A 21,889-nucleotide genomic window follows, 5' to 3' on the forward strand; every position below is an offset into this window, starting at 1 on the left:
GCAATGAAAAACTGTGAAAAGTTCTTTTGTTGAAGAAGTAGAAATAAGAGATGCTTAAAGATCAGCTACACAAAATCTTTTATGAATGAAAAGTATTGCTACGCTGACCTCTGGTAGTTAAAACAGAGTCTGAGACTGTGGGCATCCCCTCAGATACAGCCTTGAAAATAGCGCCTCCTCACTCCTCCTTGGTTTACTTGCTTAGTTCAGCTCAATTCCTGGATGCCACTGGGTTCATGATTGTTATTTGATCCCACAGACACTCAATAATTGATCCAAGACAGCCTGATATTGCTGTTTGACATAACTTCAGATTACACCCAATACATTTTAAAAAAAGTCTGTCTGAAGGCATTTATTAGTTTCTGACTTTGGGAAAGTGGGAAAAAAGGTAAAATTCCCCAAAACTACTGTATCTCTGAACTATCTCTTCAACCAAATCACACACGTTCAGGCTGTTCTACCTGATCTCCTTTTGATAACTAATGTAATATTTTTTTCACTTCCATTCACTGAGCCTCCCCTGAAACTGGGGAGACCCGCCTCTGAGTTAAAAGGTTCATGTCTGTTGCATGTCTGACCCGACCCACCTTCAGGTGTTATCTGCTTTATTTGTGACCTCACCAAACTGTGAGGTGCGTTGTGGCGTGCTGTACTGCAGAAGGAGAGCGGACAGAGAATGTTGCAACTGTTATATGACAGTGCAGGATCATTAGCCTGGGTGTAGTTACTCGACAAATGACTCGATATCGTATTGACCTTTCAAAGCAAAAGTATCGCAGCAAGATGTTTCGATGTCTCGTTTCACTGTGTTAAATATCACGTGACCACCCCAAAGGAGGCCTCGTGACGTCACACTCGTACCAGAGAGGTGTCGCCGTGGTTTTGAATGCAGGATGTGAGACTGCTGCTGTGCTGTAGACTCTGATTAAAAGTGATCAGTTTGAATAGTTTAAACTTTATTGAACAAAATAACAATAATGAAAGCAGTAAGACCTCTTAGACTCCAACTTATTATAATTATAATTTATTTATTCAATGTTTATTTATATAGGAACAATTATATAGCATGACACATACCACAACATGTAAAGCCAAAGCATGTTTCTCAGATTTAATCCATTTTCAACACATTTGCGTCATATTGATTCAACGCTTCAGGAAGCTTTGTTTTCCCCGGGTTTTTTTTCCCCTTTGTTTTTCCTCTCTAATATTTGTGGACAAAACTGAACTTAAATGAACTTTTATCACACAGGTAAATAAATGTATTTATAGTCAATGAATGAGACATACTGTACATGCTGCATCACTACTGCAGAACATTCTTTTATGATGTTTAAAGTACACAAGTTGTAAAGCTTCAGTGTTTTTCAGGAAATTACCAAAAAAATCGCTGAAATAATACAGTGATTTTCCTCTGGAGGAGCATGAAGGCGTAAATGATGCAAATATGCAAAGTAACGACACAAAGAATCTGCAGGGACGCTAGCAGCTCTGTGAGGCTGTGCTAGAAACACAATGGCGTTTTAAGCTAAATGCTAACATCAACAGATGGAGACCATGAATGTACTAAAGCTGCAACCATCAGTCGATTAATTGATTAATTGAACAATTTTAGTCACTTTTCAAGCAAAAACACCAAACAGGATTTGATGCTTCCTTTACACAACAATAAACTGAATATATTTGGGTTTTAGACTGTTGGTTGGATAAAACAAGACATTTAAATACATTTCGTTGGGCTGTGGGAAATTATAACAAGCATTTTTCATCCTTTTTGACACAAAAATACAAGTATTTAAAAGAGTGAAACATGTGAATTTAATCCAAATACATTTTCCACAGTATTTGAGATTTACCCTCCGAGTCCTTGTAGGAAACACTTGGACCGTTTCAGTATAAAGGATGTTTTGGTGGCTTTGTGCCACACAGTTCATTTACAGGATGACTTTGTGAAATGTCCGCTGTGTTTACTGTATAATGGATCACAGCTGTCAAACTGCCATTTAATATCACAGATGAAGCTCCAAACAGAGGATACAGTGTACCACAAGCAGCTGCACTGACTGTTGGTTTAAACATCAACAGACGCCACGTTTGTTTCTTTTACTTCCCTGAATTTATCTTCTTTTTTATTGCTCTTAATCCCTCCACTTTCTCCTCCTCTTTTCCTCTATCTCCGGACAGGTTAATCGTAAAAAAGTCTGGATCCTTTTAGGTTCGTCATAAACAAAACAAACATTTAACAGCAAAATACAAAAGACAAAATGTTCCAAACACAAAGCACAAAGGACACAACTGTATGAGTTAATATAGATTCAGGTCAGCAGTAGCAGCACAAGGAGGCCAGAAAATAATAAAAATAAAAATCAAAGCCACCAGTTAAAGCAAGTGAGACGATACGCTTTTGTAATTTAGATGCAATGACCCTTTAAATGTTAAACGCTTAGTTCAAACGTCTCCTCTTCTGAACCTTTGCTCTGAAAGACGAGCAGGAGGAGGAAAAACTTTCTGTGCTCCTGGACGAGACGGATGACATTACTGACTGTTCTGCAGCTCAGCTTGTGTTTCAGGTAATGGATTCTCGTGTAGGACGAGTCGTCCTGCAGGTTTCCTTCCTAACTGAGAGCATTAAAGAGGAAGCAGAGGAGATAATGCTAACACAGTTTGAAGCTCTGCCATGATGAGTCAAAGCTGGATAATCTACTGGCTCCGTGATGTGTTTATCATACTTTAAGAATAACACACAGCTCAGTATTTGGCTCTTTATCATGAAGTATGTTTAGTCAGTAGACCTTAAAATATGTATTTGTTTAAGCTCCAAAGACACTATTTGCATTTGGGATTTGTTTTCCTGGACAAATGTCTTTTCTCTCTGTGTTTCCTTTGTTGTTGCATCTAATCGGTTGTTTAACTTTGAATTCTGCAGGATGTGACTCGATGTGAGGACATAACTGGCCAACGGCATCAGCTGCTTAGGACCTCATGTTCCTCAGTTTTAATAATTTGTATTACAGAACATTTTGTCTTGCTACAGTAAGGACATTACTGTGGAGTAACATTAAGTTTTCCCAGGTTAGTTCATTCATTTTCTTTTTTCAGCCACCTACTTAAAGGACAAGTTCACAGTTTTTCAAGTGTGTCAGGTGTCCATATGAACAGTGAAAGAGGTTTTCCTCGCTGTAATCATTCCTCCTGTTCATACTGGCTGTTAAAAGATCCTTCAAATGTGCTTTCACTGTAAGTGATTGAGGCCAAAATCCACAATGTATTTAAAAGTCTCTGTGAACCTTATATGAGGCTTCATCAGTCTGAGTTAGTCATATCAAGTGGATATCTGACACATTTACAGTCTTTTTAGCATCAAATTCCCTCTTTGTGTTTCCTCGGACAGTGTTTCCCTGTTGAGCTGCAGGTGGAAGTATAGTAACAGAAAGAGGAACTTTGGCACTAAAAAGACTGTAATGTTGAAATATATCTACTTGATTTGATTCATTTGGACTCTGAAGCTTCATATTAGCTTCATAAAATAAACTTTTAAATACATTTTTGCACAGAAGGAGGACTGTAGATTTTGTCCCCCATCACTTACATCATCAGTGCATTATGAAGGGATCTTCTAACGGTCAGTATGAACAGGAGGAATGATTACAGCAAGAAAAACATGTTTCACTGTTCATTTGGGCTCCTGACTGTTGTTTTAAGACACATTTGGAAACTTTTATTCTTCATAATAACACTGTCTGAGCTGTCAGTGTGTAATGTGTTGGTTGTGGTTCGTAGAGAATTATCAGTGACTCTGCAGCTCCTCTCGATACTTTACGGAGCTTTATAGTGAGTTTCAGCTCATTGTTTAACTGTGCGGCTGCAACTTCACTGTTTTGGTTCACTCTCAGCGCTCTAGTAGCATCATTTTGGCGACAGCAGGCAGCTGTTTTCAGAGAAAAGGCTCTAAAAAGACTAGCTGGTGAACATAGTGGAGCATTTAGCAGCTACAGAGCCAGATATTTCCCTCAGGAGTTGGTAGAGAGCAGAGACAGAGCTAAAAGAGAGTGAATACTGGACTTACATTCACCAGGTGGACAGAAACACGACTCCAAATGAATCATAATGTTGCTCCGTAACTGCTGGATGTGGAAATAAACAACTGTTTGCCAACAAGTGACGTGAACATCCATCCACTGACTCATGCTTGATGACCTTTGACCCTTTCTCAGTCTAGCAGTTTTGATTTGTTGTTCACAGTAAGCAAGTGACAGTAAAGGCTCACTGTTATTGATCCACAAACATTTTAATACCCTGATAATATATTAAAGGACTTTTTCTTTTAGTGGGGCAGGAAAAAAAAATAGTTTACTGCCCCTTTAAATACCTTCATCCATCCTTCTTATTGCTTCAGCTGACATTTCAACTTTTTACTGAATTAAGTCTCAGATGCTTTAAATATTACAATATAAAAGTTTTTATCTGAGAATCAATAGTCATAGCCAAATGAGGAGTTGCTGCCAAATAATATTGTAAAAATGTTTTTTACAAAATACAAACTTTTTTTTGTGAACACATACGAACAGTCACAGTGAAGACAGAGAGATCAGATTCACGGTCGGCTTATTAAAAATTCATTTCTGCTATTTTGGCCGACAGAACTCTCAACATGGAGAAATAAGAAAAAGGGGGACGAGCTGTTCCTGAAAAGTTTGAGTCTTTATGACGGATGTGATGAGACAAGAGAAGGATTTCAGAAAGTCTGAACAGTCAGTCAGTCCGTCCTCAAGTTGAAACTGCTGCTGAAGGCCGACAGAGGAGGAAAAAACAGACTGAAACGCCTCCGTTGTCACTGCTGGTGATCTAACAGCTACGTAACATAGAAATCTACTTTAAGAATGAAATTACCAAATATATAATAATTACATAAACTTTACTGCTGCTGGTCATTTTGAGGGATAAATGCATTACAAGATTTTTTTCTTATTATCAACAAATCTCATGAAAAGATTAAAACCAACATGTCTGTTGGTGACGCTCAGCTCCAAACTGTTGCTACTGAAGACATGATTAAATCTTTAAAAAGGTGTCGCAAATGTATAGTTTCATTTCCTAAAAAGGATAAGTAATTTCCTAAAACAGCTGGTCAGAGTATTTTTTTTTAGCAAAACTTACTAAAACAGGAGGAAATATTTCACTTGTTGGGGACTATTTTCAGTGGCGGATGAATCCACATTTGGTGCTCTGGTGAGTATTTGTGGTAGCAGGATGATGTCTGTTCATGGTGATGAAGGAACATGTCGGACGCAGTGCAGCGATGTGACTCACTGACGTGTTTTTAATAGTTTTTGGACAATAACTTTTTATTGGATTTGTGGACAATAATAAAAATGTATAGATAATATCACCAGACTCATTCTGAAAACACACAAGAACACCAAAGAACATTATCTTCACACCTGCTGCCTGAATTGTGTTTCTTAAAACTTATTTTGCAGTTGAATGTCTGTTTGTCCAACTGGCTGGACCATCATGGTTTCTTCTAACTTCTAACATGGTTTGTGAATGTGTAATAAGGTTTTGCAGCTGTTGATCGTTAATTAACTGTCTGAGGGCACATTTATAAAACTTAAGATTAAAGTGGAGTTTTCCACTTTAATCTTAAGTTTTATAAATGTGCCCTCAGACAGTTAATTAACGATTGATCTTAGAGGTTATGAGAGTCGCTCTTAGACACTGAACTTAACTTCTAAGATTAAATTTCTACATGTTTCTCAAATCAGTACTTAGGAGCACATATGAAAATGAAGTTTAAAGGACGAGTTCACACTTTTTAAAGTGTCTTAAACCAACAGTCAGGATCCCAAATGAACAGTGAAACATGTTTTTCTTGCTGTAATCATTCCTCCTGTTCATACTGACCATTAGGAGATCCCTTCATAATACACTTACAATGGAAGTGATGGAGGCCAAAATGTACAAAAATGTATTTAAAAGTTTATCTGAAGCTAATATGAAGCTTCAGCGTCCAAATGAGTCAAATCAAGTAGATATCTTTCAACGTTACAGTCTTTTTAGTGCCAAAGTCCCTCTTTTTGTTACTATACTTCCACCTGCAGCTCAACAGGGAAACACAAAGAGGGAATTTGATGCTAAAAAGACTGTAAATGTGTCAGATATCCACTTGATATGACTAACTCAGACTGATGAAGCCTCACGTCAACTTTTAAATGTGGATTTTGGCCTCCATCACTTACAATGAAAGCACATTTGAAGGATCTTTTAATATCTAGTATGAACAGGAGGAATGATTACAGCAAGGAAAACCTCTTTCACTGTTCATACGGACACCTGACTGTTGTTTAAAGACACAGTAAACAGTCTACAGTCTTTATAATTCATGTTCCAGGGTAGAAGCTGGTTAAAGAAAGTAAACTGTGATTTATTTAGCGGCTGCTAGAGGCAACCGCTAAATAAATCATCCCCTCTGTGCTAATAAATCATTCCCTCTGTGTGAAATACAGAAACATTTCTTACAAGTAAAAACAGAAAGAAGAGCCTTGATTTTTTCAATTTTATTAACGTCCTTATTAGACAAGCAAACAAAAGCACATGAACCAAACATCAGTGATCTCAAACATATGCATGATTTCCACTGCATACTTTAAGGCAAACATATATACTTCAGACGCTGTGCACCTGAACACATCAGGCGTCATACAGGAAGTGTGCAAAACACGAAGAGGGAGCTCAGAACAGACGAGTTAACGTCAGATCCGCCGTACCGCGCAGGCCTGAAGAGAGTTTGTTTCGCACATAAAAGAGGCAGAAAAACAGGAACAGTGTCGACTTCTGAATCTTCAGATGCCAGAAACGTTTTCACTTATTTTCACTGAAACAGTGAACAATCAGTGAGCTGAAGCTGTCTCGTAAAAAAACAAACAAAAACAAAACATTGTGAGCTCTAGCGGGCGGTGAGAGGTTGTTTCTCCACTTTTCTTTGCTCTGTTTATTCACGGATCACAGTTTAATAAAGTCAATGAGGGTCTGTATTGAACAGTTTTAATACCAGCATTCACACTGAACACTGAGGTATTAAGATTATACGATTTAAACAACTTTAGCTCAAAATAAATGCAAATCTGAGAAGAAAAAAATGGATATCTGAGCTACTGAAGATGTATGAAAATGAATAAATTAAACACTTGAGCAGCCTCAACAGTGGTAACACTTGAAATTATGAATCCATTCACTCCAGATATGTTTCAGTAGGTTTCACACATTAAAACCGATTCACAGAAAATAAATTAGAGCCTCATGATGCAACTAAAATATCGTTTTATCTCAACTAAATGAAATCACAGCACAATTTAAGATAATCCAGATTAGAGCTGTAATGATCAGCTGATTAGTTGCAAACAATTAAATGAATCTGCAACTGTTTTGATAATTGATTAGTCATTTTTTTAAGATTAATGTTTCCAGATTCTCTGATTCCAGCTTCTCAAATGTGAATATTTTCTAGTTTCTTTTGTCCTCTACGATAATAAACTGATTATCTTTGAGTTGTGGACAAAACAACAGTAGAGGAAACAGTGATCAATGTTTTTCACAATTTTCTGTCATTTTATAGACCAAACTAAGATTTATTGATAATGAAAGTTAGTTGCAGCTTTAGTTCAGATAAACTGTTTTTTTAATTTTGCAGAATGACGTAAAGAAATTTTTTTTTTTTTAAAGCACAAACAAACAAAAGTGAAACCGAAGTCAAACATCGCTGCTGATTAAAACAACGAAGGAAACAGTGGAGACAAGTTTCCCTTCATGCTGCTCGTCTGTTTGACTATTAAAAGGCGTAAAAACAAAGCGACAAACAGCTGCAGTAGTTCGTTGTTTCGGCCTCGTTAGTCACCAGTTTATATATAAAAACGTTGAGTTCAAAGTTGAGACAATCACAGAAAGCATTTTGACAAAAGAAAGCAGAAAACAAACAGTGGTTTTTGTGTTAAAACTGATTCCAAAAAGTCAGAAAAGTTTCTGACTCTAAATGTTCTCCAGTGATTACGACTTAATTTCTGCCAGCACCAAACACATCCTGCATTACATTTAATAACAACACAAAACACTTTCATATCTTCCATCAACTCGATCAAAATCAAGTCAGAAAAAACAGTTTCTATATTTTAGATCACTCTTAAAATAAAAAAATAAACAGCAGTACATCCAAAAAAGTTGGCAAGGCAGAAAGAAAAATTCCCTTTTGCTTTGCATGTAACACATAAGTGACAATGACAAATGAACTGTGGTCATAATGAGTCATTATCTTACAGTCTGCAGGTTCATACAGCATTTAGTCATCAGGTTTAGACTAGAACTCGTCCAGCTGGGAGGTTTCTGCTCCAAAAACATCCGACAGCCATGTTTGTCTGTTGATAACCGCTCCGTATTTAAAAGATAATAACTTAATGAGAAATGTCTCCTCTTGGGATTAAACCTCAACTCAGCAGATTAATCACAATATACAAATACAACCCAGTGGTGCAGATATATACAGACATGACTGTGTGTGTGTGAAGGGTCTTTAAACTCTAATCTACAGTAATTTCTCATCATCATCACTACTGTCATTATTTTTACACCCCTGAGGAGTTTTATGACCTGAGAAGAAAACGTTCTCGTAGCCGACCGTGTAACCGCTAAACATACGTAGAAAAATAGAACTCGTCCCTTATGTTTTTGTGCTGGATGGTTCATAAATATGTGTCTGGTGCTCCGAGGAATGTTAGAAGTAAATCAGACCTGGGTCCACGCCAGCTTCGGTCCGCTCGCAGTGCATCATGGGTGCGGCTTCTTGGCACTTTTTTTTTTCGTTGAGTCCTCTGTGCCAGATAAAACTAATGAATCCAGGAAATAAAAGCTTTGTTGAATCTACTCCATAAATCTGTCGACCCAGGCCTTGTTTTTTTTTTTTTTTTTTTGCTTACGCAGGAAGAAAAATACTCACTGAAATATAAAAAAAAAAGAAGGTCAAACAAAGGTCAAACTGTTAGAATCTGATTCAGTTCTCTTACAAACATGTTGTGCAGTTTCGTACATTTTTAACTATCAGAAAGTTTAAAATAAAAACATGAAGTCCAGCTTGAGATAAAAGATATTAAGACATTCAAATGCAGGTGTGTGTCAGGTCAACGGTTCTCAACCTTTCTGGCTTTAAATAAACCAAAAAGTGATTATTTAAGACCTGAAGTGGTTAAAATACCCAGAAATTTAAAAAATAGGAGGAAAATCTGAAAAAATAAATATAATTTTGGGTTAGAAATATTGATTTTTTGTGCTTTCTTATGCTGTTAATCATCTCGTGGCTCCTCAGATTGATCTAAGGAACCACTTTCATCTCAAAGACAATCTGTTAATTCTTCATATTTGTCTTTAACTGGTCCTGTTGTTAATGGGAGCTTAGTCTAATATCCAGTTAAATCCATTAAGAGGAAACATCATCATCATCATCATCTTCCAGGCATTAAGTGTAACTTGAAGAAATGAGGTGATCTTGGAGGAAAACTATCTTATTCTAATGAGTAGCTGCATTTGCTGAACTTTTTAAATAATTATATCCTTCTCTACATCGAGGAGTCCCCGTTTCCCAAGACTCTTTAAAATTTAACTGCCACTTTCCTTTTAGCTGACAGAAAACGTAAGAATCATTCTAGTGACTATCTGGTTGAGACACAAACATGTAGCCTGATATAACAAACTGGATCTATGTAACTTCCTATAGTAACTCATCTGTAGAGCTAGAAGACGGTGAATTATAACAGGGGACTTCACCAACGGCTGTATGTAAAAACAGAAAACTTACCAGCAGGAACCGAATTAAAGAAATTGAGTTTTCAAAGCTCATTTTTGTCAAATGAATAAAATGTAAAAATGTAATAAGCATCTTTAAAAGTTTACAGTGAGGAACCTTCTGCTGGCAAACTGTGTGAAGACGCAGCCAGATTCAAGAGTTCAGGAGGGTAAAAGATTAAAGATGAATCCTTTTAGCCATGAACACAAAGCCAACACAGCTGATTGCAGATAAACGGTTCGTTCATGTTTCATCGTTCTGATAAATGTTTTGAAAGGTTTTGAAAATGTGACTCGTGATCACACTGACCGACGTATTATGACATTAGATGTGCTGAACAAACTAATCATTTGTATCCTGCATTTTTTCTTTTTGTGTATTTTTTCAAGAAGAAGGAATGACTACTCTCATCCAGACTTTCACAGTCCAGAGTTGAACACTGAGAAGCTCAGCAGCAAACAACAACAATGACAGGAAACAATTAAAGAAATTAACTGATGAGTACCTGATGAGCAGTTAAAACGATATTGTACCACATGATAAAAAAAAAACAACAAAAACTCAAAGAGATGCGAGGAGCTTTTACACAATCATCACTGTGTCTTAAGACAACTGAGCAGAAGTTTGAAACAACCAGAAAGATACGTCCAGCTGTGGATGATAAAAAAAATTAAATGTTCTCAATTGTTAAACTGTTGAAACTTGGAGATGTAAAAACTTTCTTGAAGACTCCAGATGATCTCACGAAGGCAGAAAGGAAGGGAAATGGATCCCAAAATCAAACTGTCACAATAAATGTCAATAATAACCAGTCAAACAGAGAAGAAGCTCTTTGGAAGTAACGTACTCAGCAGTTTGACATCCAAAGTGAAGATCATAGTTTTCCAAAATCACACCGTTACATCCAGCTGTCTGTCCGGAAACCGCAGCGCAGTCCGAGTAACGTTTCACAAACTGCTGCAGAGAAAAGTTGAGATGAAACATCCAGTTGTTGCTGTAAGAAGCTCGGCAGGTTCTTCTCAGAAGTTCTGCTGCCGTCGTTTCTTGGCTTCGATGGCGTCCAGGATGGGTTGTCTCTTGGCCTGGTAGCGCTGACGGATCTCCTCGATCTCCTGCTCCATCTGCGGGTCCAGAGAGGCCAGACGCAGCCGCAGCTCCTCCACCGACCAGGTACTCACCTACAGAAAGACACAAACCATGTCAGATATTCTTATATGCCTGAATCTAAACACAGTGACTCATATCGTCTCTTTAATATTGTTTAAATATGAAGCTGGAGTGAGGCTACGATCCTCAGACGAGGACTAGAAGGTCTGACAGCATCAATTTCATGATGTACCTTGAACCAAAAGTAGACACACATTACCATTTTTTAAATTTTAAATCTCTGCACTGGCTGTTCCTCAATTTATACACGTTGCTTACAGAGATTTAGATTTATCTGCTGACCAAAGGGTGGGCAGATAAATCTGAGGGGTCGTGAGATGATTAATGGGAGAGGAAAGAAGAAAAAACAAAGTTCTGATACAAAAATCTGTTTTCAGTTTTTGGACTTTTTCTCTAATCTTTGATTTTTGGTGAAATATTGGATCATTTGAACATTTATTGAAATGAAAGCATGTGAGAAGTTTAGAGGGAAAAATCACTATTTGGTGGAGCTGTTAACAACTCATAGACATGTGAAATGTGACCCCGACTACACACTGCTTTTTGTAAGACGTCAAAAGCCAAAAAGGTTGGAAACCACTGGTTTCATCTTTAACAATGTATTTTAAAAGCTTGTTATATTATCCATTGTGTCAAATCATCTGAAACGTAACTGTCAGAGTTAGATTGTTTTGTCAGCTGCTGTTTGCGAGGTCAAGAATGAACTTTGAAGGGTTTAACAGAAGAATATTCAGTCACACATCTAAACAAACTCTACTGCAAACTGAGTCGACCGCATTTATACTCTGGAGTTTGTTTCTTTGATTCTGCAGCTGAATTCATGTATTTACAAATGCAAAATTCTCAAGTTCACTACCTCGAAGATCCTGCAGTATTTAAAAACAATCATAAAGTCAAAATCTGAGTCTGAATCAGCCAAAAACATTTCCAAATGCAGATAAAAAAGTAGCTTTAAAGGGTTGATACAGCTCCTTAGAACTGGATATAAAACTAGTTACCTTCTGTACTAACGACTTCTCTTCTTTACTGGAGGATCTGAAGACTTCGGATCAATAGGCAGCGAGTCCATTATGTACACTTAAAATCTTTACCACAACCTAGAAATATCTCATGCATGACAGCGATAACCCAGGTGTCCGATAAGTGTATCTATTTTAGTAGCTTTCATCTATTGACATTTATTCAATCCTCCTCTCTCTGTTGTAGGCCTCAGATAGGGACCTAATGCCTGCTTTAGCTGTTCCCCAGGGGATTCCCCCACTCAGCTTTTACCAGCAGCACTCCGCTCTCCGGCTATTTATTACCCTCAATCAATGGAGCTAAAATAACACTGGCGTCCTGGTCCAGTAGACGGATCAACGTGAACAGATAAGGGAAGCTCCTACAACTGGACCACGCAAGGGCTGTCCCCACACTGAAATATCAAAGTTTTTTATATTTGCAAGGTCTCCATCAGGGAAAACCATGTTTCATTGTGGTCAGCCTTTTCCTGTCTTACACCTTTACCCAACAAGGGTTCATGTGCAGACTCTTCACCTTTGTTGGTTTGAAAACAGACACTGGATACATCTCAAGTCTCTTAATTGCGTCTTTTCCTTGCGTCCCTCCAAATGAGGATGCAGGAGAGACGCAAGGAAACCAAGCGAGGAGAGAGGAAACAAGGAAATACGTTTTTTTTAGAGACATGAGACGTGAAGCGACGTCTGTTTCTGATGACGACTGCAGTTGATCACAGCTGGATCAGCTGTCAGTCGGCTTTAACAGCTGTAGAGACGTTCATGTATCTGCACATGTATCACTGACAGAGCAGTTTTGTCTCTGCAGTCTGTATTTATACTGAGTCCTGCTCAGAGGCACAGGAACCATTTCTACTGACAGAATCTGTTTATATTATTTATTAATTAGTTGCGTCTGTATTTATTGATATTCTGATTATAAATTCATTATTTAATAACCCAGAATATGATCAGAGTGTTCTTTGAACACTGGAAATTATTTATTAGGCTAAATGTTTCAGGGAAAAATGAAATTATGTGACTCATATCAAACCTGATTAGCCTCACATGTGACTGAATGGAAATGACGATCAATGATGTAAAATATAAATGTGTTTAAAATGTGTTTCTTGTTGACAGACTCTCTGTTACTTTAATTTCATCCATAATAAAAGTTAATGGGGGATCATTAGAAAGAAAATTCTTTCTAATAAATGAAGAAAGTTGTTTATGGTTCTTTTGTTGATCAGACCGACAATTAACAGATTTTTGACTAGATTGTGAATCAGAAAACAGAAAAGTTTAATGCTAGAGTTTAATCTGTTATCTATAATTGCAGTGATGTTATGATGTATCAGATCAGTCTGATCAGCTGCAGCATCCAATCAATAACTGATATCCAATAAGGGGGCATGTTGGCCTGTAAAAGACTTCCATGAAGGCTCCTCAGACCACAAATCAGAGCTTTGAGATGGACTTCCGGTTCGAGCGAGGAGCGAGGACAGATCAATAAGAGACACCGAGGCAACATTCACCGTTTCATCAGCCAACAAGAGGTGAAAAAGTAAATCCCAATTTATTCAGTTTACCCTCACAGCTCATTGTTAAAACGGATCAAAACAACCACAGAAATTTCTCAAATGACTTCTGCAGGATAATCTCTCTCTCCAGTATTGATCTGTATGTTCAATATGTTTCAAACACACAGTTTCTCCACAACAGAGCTAAATACAATACTTCAAAGCACTCCAAAGAGCATTTTGCAACGTTTTAATGAAGCAAAAACCTTTTTGGAACATACTGTTCTTTGACTGCAAAGCACTTTGTGACTGCTGTCTGTGAAAGGTGCTATAAAAATAATCTTTGCTACTAAACAAATGGATCAACAGTGAAGAGGTGGATTAAGCTGCAGACATCTGTTGGTTATTTTCTTAATTAATTGATTAGTTGTTTGGTCTATATACATGTCAGAAAATGGTGAAATATGTTGATCACTGTTTCCAAAAGCCCAAAGTAACATCCTAAAATGTCTTGTTTTGTCCCGATCAACAGTCCGAACGCCAAAGCTATTCAGTTTACTAGAAGATTTGGGAGCCTCTGAGCAGTGCTGAACTGAAATGAGAGTCAACCTCTGTGTTGTTGCCACGGAAACTCCTGATAACGTAGCTCCTTTAAGGAATAAGGCAGCGCGTAATGTGTGTGCTTGAGCGAGTGGAGAGAGCGAGCGGCAGAAAAGTGATGGTGGATGCGAGCGGAGGAAAAGGTTGGCAGTAAATGTACAGTACAGACTACAGTATATAACTTAATAAATGCTGCATCTTCTCGAGACAAAGGAAAGTCTCATCTGTTGTTTCCCCAACTGCTGGAAAAGTGAAGGGTGTTAGCCCCGAAGTTAGTGACAACAGGTTAGCTTTACATTAAACCTTTAAGTTGGACCTGCCATTCTCATTTTAGAGTCAATCTCAGCTGCTAAGGACAAACGTCTGGCGGCTAAGTGTCTCTCGAGTTTTGCTGTAAAAGGAATGAAAGGAAGAAGCAAGATTGGGGCTTTGAAGGTTTTCCTTAACAGACCTTCTCCCTCGATATGACTCTTTATCCTTTTGCGGACAGATGCAAGAAAATTGAAGCCGATGATACAAGCAAAGACAATATAAGAATACAGAAATAACAAAGAAAGGTTCTTAAGATTCTGAGTATGTTTGCATTTTTCTTACACAAGACAATTGATTTTAAATAAAGCTTTAATTCCTTATATTTGTCCATGTGTTTCCAGGCTACGTTGGGAATAACACTTCTTGGTTTCATTGAGGAATTTGACCACAAAGAAGCAGATGAACTGATGAAAAACTACAACTTCCTTTTACATGATGTGACAAGTATTTGGTAGAGAAACCAGAACCATAAAAGATTGAAAAATAACAATGGATCATGTTAAGGATTTTGGGCTTTAGACAAGTAAGAACATATATCTATAAACTCAATGTGAACTATAAAATCCTCCAATCAAACTGGGGGTAGTGTGGACCACTCTGTACTACACCAGTCTATAAATGTAGCAGCGGATATGGATTCAGCACTTTAAATGTTTCATCTTCGTTCATAACAGTGTTAAAAATGTGTCATACATGTTTTATTTATTAAGACATTAGATCAATCTTGGGTTCATGTCCATTCAACCAAAACTCAAACCAACTTAGTCTCTCGTGCAAATTCTACTCAGGATGTGCAAGTCGATATGAAAACCAGCAGTCTACTGGGAGTTATGGAGGCTAAAACCACCATCAGGATAAATATTAAGCTGTGTGTGTTTGTTACAACAGCTGAAGATGCTATTTAACTACTGACAGAATGAGTGAATGATGATTGGCTCATTAGCTGTTGAAGGGTTTAGGATTTAACCTTCAGTCAGGATCAGTGAGATAAAACTCCTTTAGTCTCCTTGAGGAGACATCTGAGGAGACATCTGAGGAGACATCTGAGGAGAGAGGAAGGATGGAGGCAGAGGAGATGGGAGATGAGGAAAAAAAAGAAAACCAATAAGGGAAGAATAAAAATAGAAAATGGAAGAAAAAAGGACAGAATGGAGCAGTTGGGGGAGAATGGTTGTTGTACCTCTGCTTGTCATGAATAATGTAGGTTAGTGCTTTTTCACCACGTGTTCTGTGTTGCATTGTCACACCGCTCAACTGGTTAGAGCATAAACCACAGATAAAATAATAACTGTTAGACAAGGCAACTGAATATAATAAAAAAAAATACTGCAAGACAGTACAACATGCCATAATTGCTGAATTCTACTATAGTTTTATTTTTAACAACAATGACTGAATGAATGAAAGTTTTATTATTGTGTCATGCATATAACTATAAAAACATAATCCATCTTGAGGCTTTTGAGATAATGTGTTGCATGTAGCTAAATTAAGCTGCCGAGACTCCGTCCATCTCACTTCCTGGTTGCCATCCTAAAGCCCCTGATTGGAGAAGGACCCAGTCCAGGTCCCCAATCCAGTAGGGCTGAACCTGGTTCAGAATTTAGTCAGTTGAATCGGATTTGGCTGTTCCATATGAATATTCGACTATTTGTTCCTTTTTTTTTTTTCATACAGACTATCTGGCAATCAGAAAATCTGTTGGCGTGAGTTTCATTGATAATTTAATTAAAAGCTATTTTGTGTCTCAATTGAATGCTGAGTTTACCAGAAGGATCCTGATTAGCAAAATACTTTCAATTATTCACTACTTGTACATTATATGTGTGGCAACAAGCAACGCTTTATTGAACAGATTTCTGAACGGGGGTCGGCGAGACGTTCAGGGTGACAGCGACGTTCATGTAATATCGTAAACAAGCAAAATTAGCCCTCCGAGCTAACGACATTTTTTTTTACCAACACTAGATATCAAACTAAAGCCAGACACTATATCGTATGAAGTTGCTGTGAGCTGTAAATACACCACTTCTAAGCCTAACGTAGAAGATAATCTCAGAGCCTAACCGGGAGAGGCCTCTCTTCCTCTGGGCAGCTCTCCTCTTGCCTCCGTCTCAGACTAACCCTGGGTCCAGGTCCACAGCCAACAGTACCCGTCGTAGACATCTTCACCGAGCAGATGGGTCGACTTGATGTAGTGGAATGATTTTCCCCCGGAGAGCAGCGTGAAACCGAGGAGCGCTCACTCTGCAGCTACTTCTGGGGACTAAAATGTTCCTTCAAGTATTTTTCACACTATGATGATCGTAGTGTCGTCAAGTATTTTCCTTAAATTCTACTATTAGTGCTAAAATACAGTTAAATTACTTCACACTGTGATCGCTTTTGATTTTATTCGCTGTATATTACAACTTTGTTGGACACTGAGTAAGAAATCACATCAAAAACAGTTTAAACTCTTGGACATGAGGTGTTGAATGCAGGCCGGAGTCGGTGTGGACTGAACGGATATAACACTTTCCTCTTCTTTAGTCGAGTGAGGAGTAGGAGGACAAGATCATCATCACTGGATGTGATGGTGATGATGATCTCCGACTTGCGTTCAGCGTCTCTGTCAACAGAAGCAGCCGTCTGTCAGAGCTGAGAGGACAAACTGCCTTCACCAGGCTGACTGACAGCATGTCGACTCCACGGGAAGAAATCAACAGTGTTTGTATTTATAAATACATGATGATGATGATGATGATGATGATGAATATGATGATACATGAATCAATATGTTGATTCATTGGCTTTATTTCCCTGCCCACTGTAGATACGGTAAGTTCAAAACACATATAGCTGGATGTTTGTGTCTCGTGTCAACACCCAACGTGGGGTGATAAACAGTAATAAACAGTAATAAACAATAATAAACAGTGATCAACAGCTGTCTGTGCAGATTAGGCTTCGTGATTGGTTGATGCCTTTATTTGCTGTGCGAAAGCTCAGAAAAATCGACTTATTACGAAAAATATTGTCACTTTTTTGCTGTAATATTCGTGTTCCGTGTTAAAGTACTCATGACAAAAACAACAGTTCAGAAAATATATTGACGTGTGAATTGATCGCAGGAGAAAAACTACCCCGATGTGTGAAGGTCTTTAGTCTTAGTCTAGTTAAGACTCATCTTCTGGTTGTTTTTATTTATTTGATCTGAGCGGCACCACTGGGCTCCTCTTCCTCTGTAGTTCACCTCTTTTATTTCTGTTATTTGTACAATTAAGTCAATTATGACCGATCATTGTTATAAATAACTCTGTTTTTATGTTGCTTCCTTTTCCCCTGGAGAGCTGGGTCAGAACACAAACTTTGCTAACTTAAACACAAAACAGCCATTTAAATTTTTGATGATCTGTAAACCACAATATTTCAAGCCTTTGTCGAGCCATTTTATTGAAAATGTGCCCTCCAAAGTCATCATAATTTATACAGTACAATAAAAAAATGGAACTCACTTTCCACTTCACCCAAATCACTGTTTTCCTCCTGAATATTTTTTTCTTTACCTGAGAACGCTGATGTGTGACAGAGACAGTTACCCAGGCAACCAAAGACTCTTTATAGACTTAAAGTCTTAACCAGTTAAAAATGTGGAAACTCCAAACTAAGAGTTTTAAACCAGCTGACATGATGATAAGCCGACTGTCTTAACGACTACGTTTAAAAAAAAAGGTGGCAAAACACAAAAATAGCAGAGTAGACAGATCTAAAATTAAACAGTCAGCGTGAATCTGTCAACAAGCTGCTTCCAAGTATTAAAGTTTCCTGGAAGAAATGAGCTTTTTATCTTCACATTTGCAAGTCTAATGGAACAATAAATCCCCCCGAGTGGGATTTCTGTTGTCAGGTAAAGCCTACTTGATTTTACTCTTAACTGCCTGAAACTCTAAACGGTGCAGCAGCAGAGAGTCGAGAGCTTTTCCTGTTTCACTTCTATTATTTGCCATAAAGTCCTGTTGTCTCTGTAGCTTGTATATACTGAGCTACTGTGACAGCTGTCAGTATGTTTCTGCACCAGAACCACAGACGACGACTCATTTTCATCAACTTGCTGCTTTAAAAGTAACAACACAAGACGTGTCAGACTCATCGTCAAACCTATGATCACAATGTCATGTATCAATAATATGAATGAATGTTAATAATAGAAATATATGATGCATTCAGCTTTGCTGTGTATGATGTGTTTTATCCAGACTGCAGGTAGCTGTTGAGCTAACCCGCCACATTTACATTAATGTTGTTAAAATGTCAATTTGATTAAAGAACATGTTCACAATTTTTCAAGTGTGTCTTAAACCAGCAGTCAGGTGTCCATATGAGCAGTGAAAGAGGTTCCTCGCTGTAATCATTCCTCCTGTTCATACTGGATATTAAAAGATCCTTCAAATGTGCTTTAATGGAAGTGATGGAGGCCAAAATCCACATTTAAAATGTTTATCTGAAGCTCAGCAGTCTGAGTTAGTCATATCGAGTGGATATCTGCCATCTGCAATTTGTGTAATTCCAAAATGTTTTGTGACGACAAACATGTGATTTGCTTATGAATTGATCACTGATCATCAGAGGATGATAACTGATTGAGGAAATTGCTTGAAATCAGCATTCCTTAGTCTAACAATTCTGTAAATCAGCTGATTTTGTGAAACAATGCATTACATAAAGAGTCTTTTGTTGTTTTTTGTCATGTTAAGCAAGGCTTGACATAGTAATACAGTAATAATGCATGTTTGAAACTCTTCCCTCCGGCTGTAGATTTAGATTACCCTGGTTCACGTGCAATAGGAGTAATAACCGTGTAATAACCTTGTTTAATTTGCACATGTAATTTAGTATTTCAGAGATTGTCTTATTGTAGTATTGTGTTTTGTATATATTGTATATAGAGGTAGCTTTTTATACTTTTTGTTTCTTTCTTTGTATTTGTGCTTTATTTTGTGCCCCTGACTGCAGGTCAAGTTTCCCATTTGGGATGACAAAGTAACTAAACTGAGCTGAACTATTGCTTATATTTCCTAATCACAGTGATAGCAAATAGATTAGTAGTGTGAATGTAAAACTTCCTCCCTTCAAGATACAAGAAAAACTTTCCATTGACCCAAATCTGTTACCTGACTGACATCACTGTGACATCATCTACTTACTGGAGATGATAATGTGTTGTGTGTGTGTGTGAGACACATATTAAATCTGACAGTGTGTAGGTGTCACAGCAATGTGCGATACACCTATTGAAGATGACGCTGTGTGTGTGTGACAGCATGCATGTTTCATAGTGAAGACTTATAGTATCAAACATCCAGGAGGACAAGAGTGAGAGTCGGGGTCAGCCGGCGGTTAACTGTCACTGTCTGTTAGTGCAACGACACGGAGCTGAGTCTCGATAGATGTATGTAACACACACATACACACACACACACACACACACACACACACACACCAATTCCAGTTATGAAGCCACACATGCACGCGCCTTTGTTCTTTTATAAAACATGACACCAAAAAGAGAAATATACGTTGGTATTTCACAAAATAAAAGCACTATGTCACCATTGATAATTGCTAGAAAAATCAAATTTTGTTGTTTTCAATAAACCAAGAAATGGTTGCCTCGCTGTTTGAGAAACAAAGATTTATTGTGCTAATATCGCCGTTTAGTTTTGCTTTGCACCAGAGGAGAAAGAAGCAGCTTCAGTGCTCTCTGAATATCTAAAGCAGGATCAGCAGCAGGGTGGTCTGGCAAGAGAAACCACCATGAACATAAAGGTCACATATTTAATATTTAATTCCAGCAGCAGCAGCAGCAGCAGCCATTTGTCCTGTTTAAATGTCCTTAAGCAAGACAAACAGTCTCTGCTTTTTCACTAACTGTAATATATTTTCCATAGAAGCATCGGCTCACCATGTTAGATGTAAAGGTGCTCATAAAGGTGAGAACAGGAAGCACCTAAACAGCAGCTCCTCATAATTATATTTCACCAATATTTACATTAACTAACCTTTAACTGAGGGAGTGACCCACTTCCCACACCCCCAGTACCTCCAGGCTTTAAATCTAAATGATTTGAGATTATTTCATAATTCCTTTACAGGCCGATAAGAAGAACAACAACTGAAACTGAACCTCTGAACAGACCTGAGGATAATTAAACCCGATCAAAGCTGTGGTGACTGACCCGAACTGACCCAAAAAGAGAGAAAACTCTAATTCTGCAGCTGTGGTCGCAATGAGCAGCAAAATACTGTGTAAAAGTTTTAGGCACTTAAAATGTTCAGAGAAGCATCTGAGAATGAGAAGAACAAGGAGTCCTGCAACAGATCTCAACATCATGGAGTCAGTCTGGGATTAACATGAAGAGACAGAAGCAGCTGAGACGCCGAAATCCATAGAAGAAGAACTGTGGCAACTTCTCCAAGATGCAGGAACAACCGACCTGCAGAGAACCTGAAACACTGTGAAGGTGAACCGAGGAGAACTACTGCTGTTTTAAAGGCAAAGCTGCTCACAGCAAATATTGATTTACTTTAGGTTTCTTCTGTTTACTCAACTTTGAATCAAATTAATTGATTAATAAAAAACTATTCAGCATCTTCACTTTACTTTTAATGCCTAAAACTTTTGCACAGTTCTGTACTCTTTGTAGTTTTTACTGTATTTCACACATCAAAAAACAAAACCTCCATGATGATTGCAGCTTATAGCGAGTCTGCACGGATCCATGCAGGTATTAGATGTACTGACTTTTGCAGCGACTGAGTAACAACCTACCCGACCCCAATTTAGTTTACAATGTCTGAAAAACACACACACACACACACACACACACACACACACACACACACACACACACACACACACACACACACACACAGCTTGTAACTCACCACTTCCAGATCTCCTTCAGGGGGCAGTTTGCGGTTGTCTGCGTTGTTTTCTCCTCTTCCTCCTCCATCATTGTGACTGTTGGCCTCCTTCTCTTTCTGCTCAAAGTACTCCAGGAAGGACGGCTTGGCTGGCTGCATTGTCTCATCTCTCCCTGCGTAGCACACAATCGACATTTACTTTATCACAGCAGACGCACGGGGATTTGTCTGAGCGATGATGGAACTGAATTATATTCATAGATTAAAACACAAAGGCACAAATACACGAGGAATTTAGTATCAAAAGTGTATATTCTCTTGTTTATCTCACAGTTTCAGTGTTGACACAAAGACACATAGTACTCCTGATGTGTAGCAGCACTGGACAGGAGGATGTAGGCTTGGTTTGAGTATTGGGCCGATTGATTTAAATATTTCTGTGTGAGGAAATAAAGGGATCTCACAGAGCACATGATTTAAAAAAGTAGGGCTCTAAAAAGGTATGTGGACAGGTGTCTAGACCCTTTAGAGGAAGTGGTCTTGGTCTGGTTTTGGTC

General features: G+C 38.1%; 1 protein-coding gene across 1 annotated transcript in view; it reads right to left on the bottom strand.

Annotated features, from left to right (window-relative positions):
- Positions 1-6,545: 6,545 nt before the first annotated feature.
- LOC137180940 (serine/threonine-protein kinase 4-like) overlaps positions 6,546-21,889 on the bottom strand; it is a 43,435-nt gene continuing 28,091 nt past the window's right edge. Inside the window, exons 10-11 of the mRNA XM_067586250.1 lie at positions 21,354-21,505; positions 6,546-11,010 (exon numbers count right to left, since the gene is read on the bottom strand). Coding sequence (XP_067442351.1) covers positions 10,852-11,010; positions 21,354-21,505 — 311 coding nt within the window. The 3' untranslated portion in view covers positions 6,546-10,851. The remainder of the gene's footprint in view (positions 11,011-21,353; positions 21,506-21,889) is intronic.

Source organism: Thunnus thynnus, chromosome 4 (assembly GCF_963924715.1).
Source record: "Thunnus thynnus chromosome 4, fThuThy2.1, whole genome shotgun sequence".
Taxonomy (NCBI): domain Eukaryota; kingdom Metazoa; phylum Chordata; class Actinopteri; order Scombriformes; family Scombridae; genus Thunnus; species Thunnus thynnus.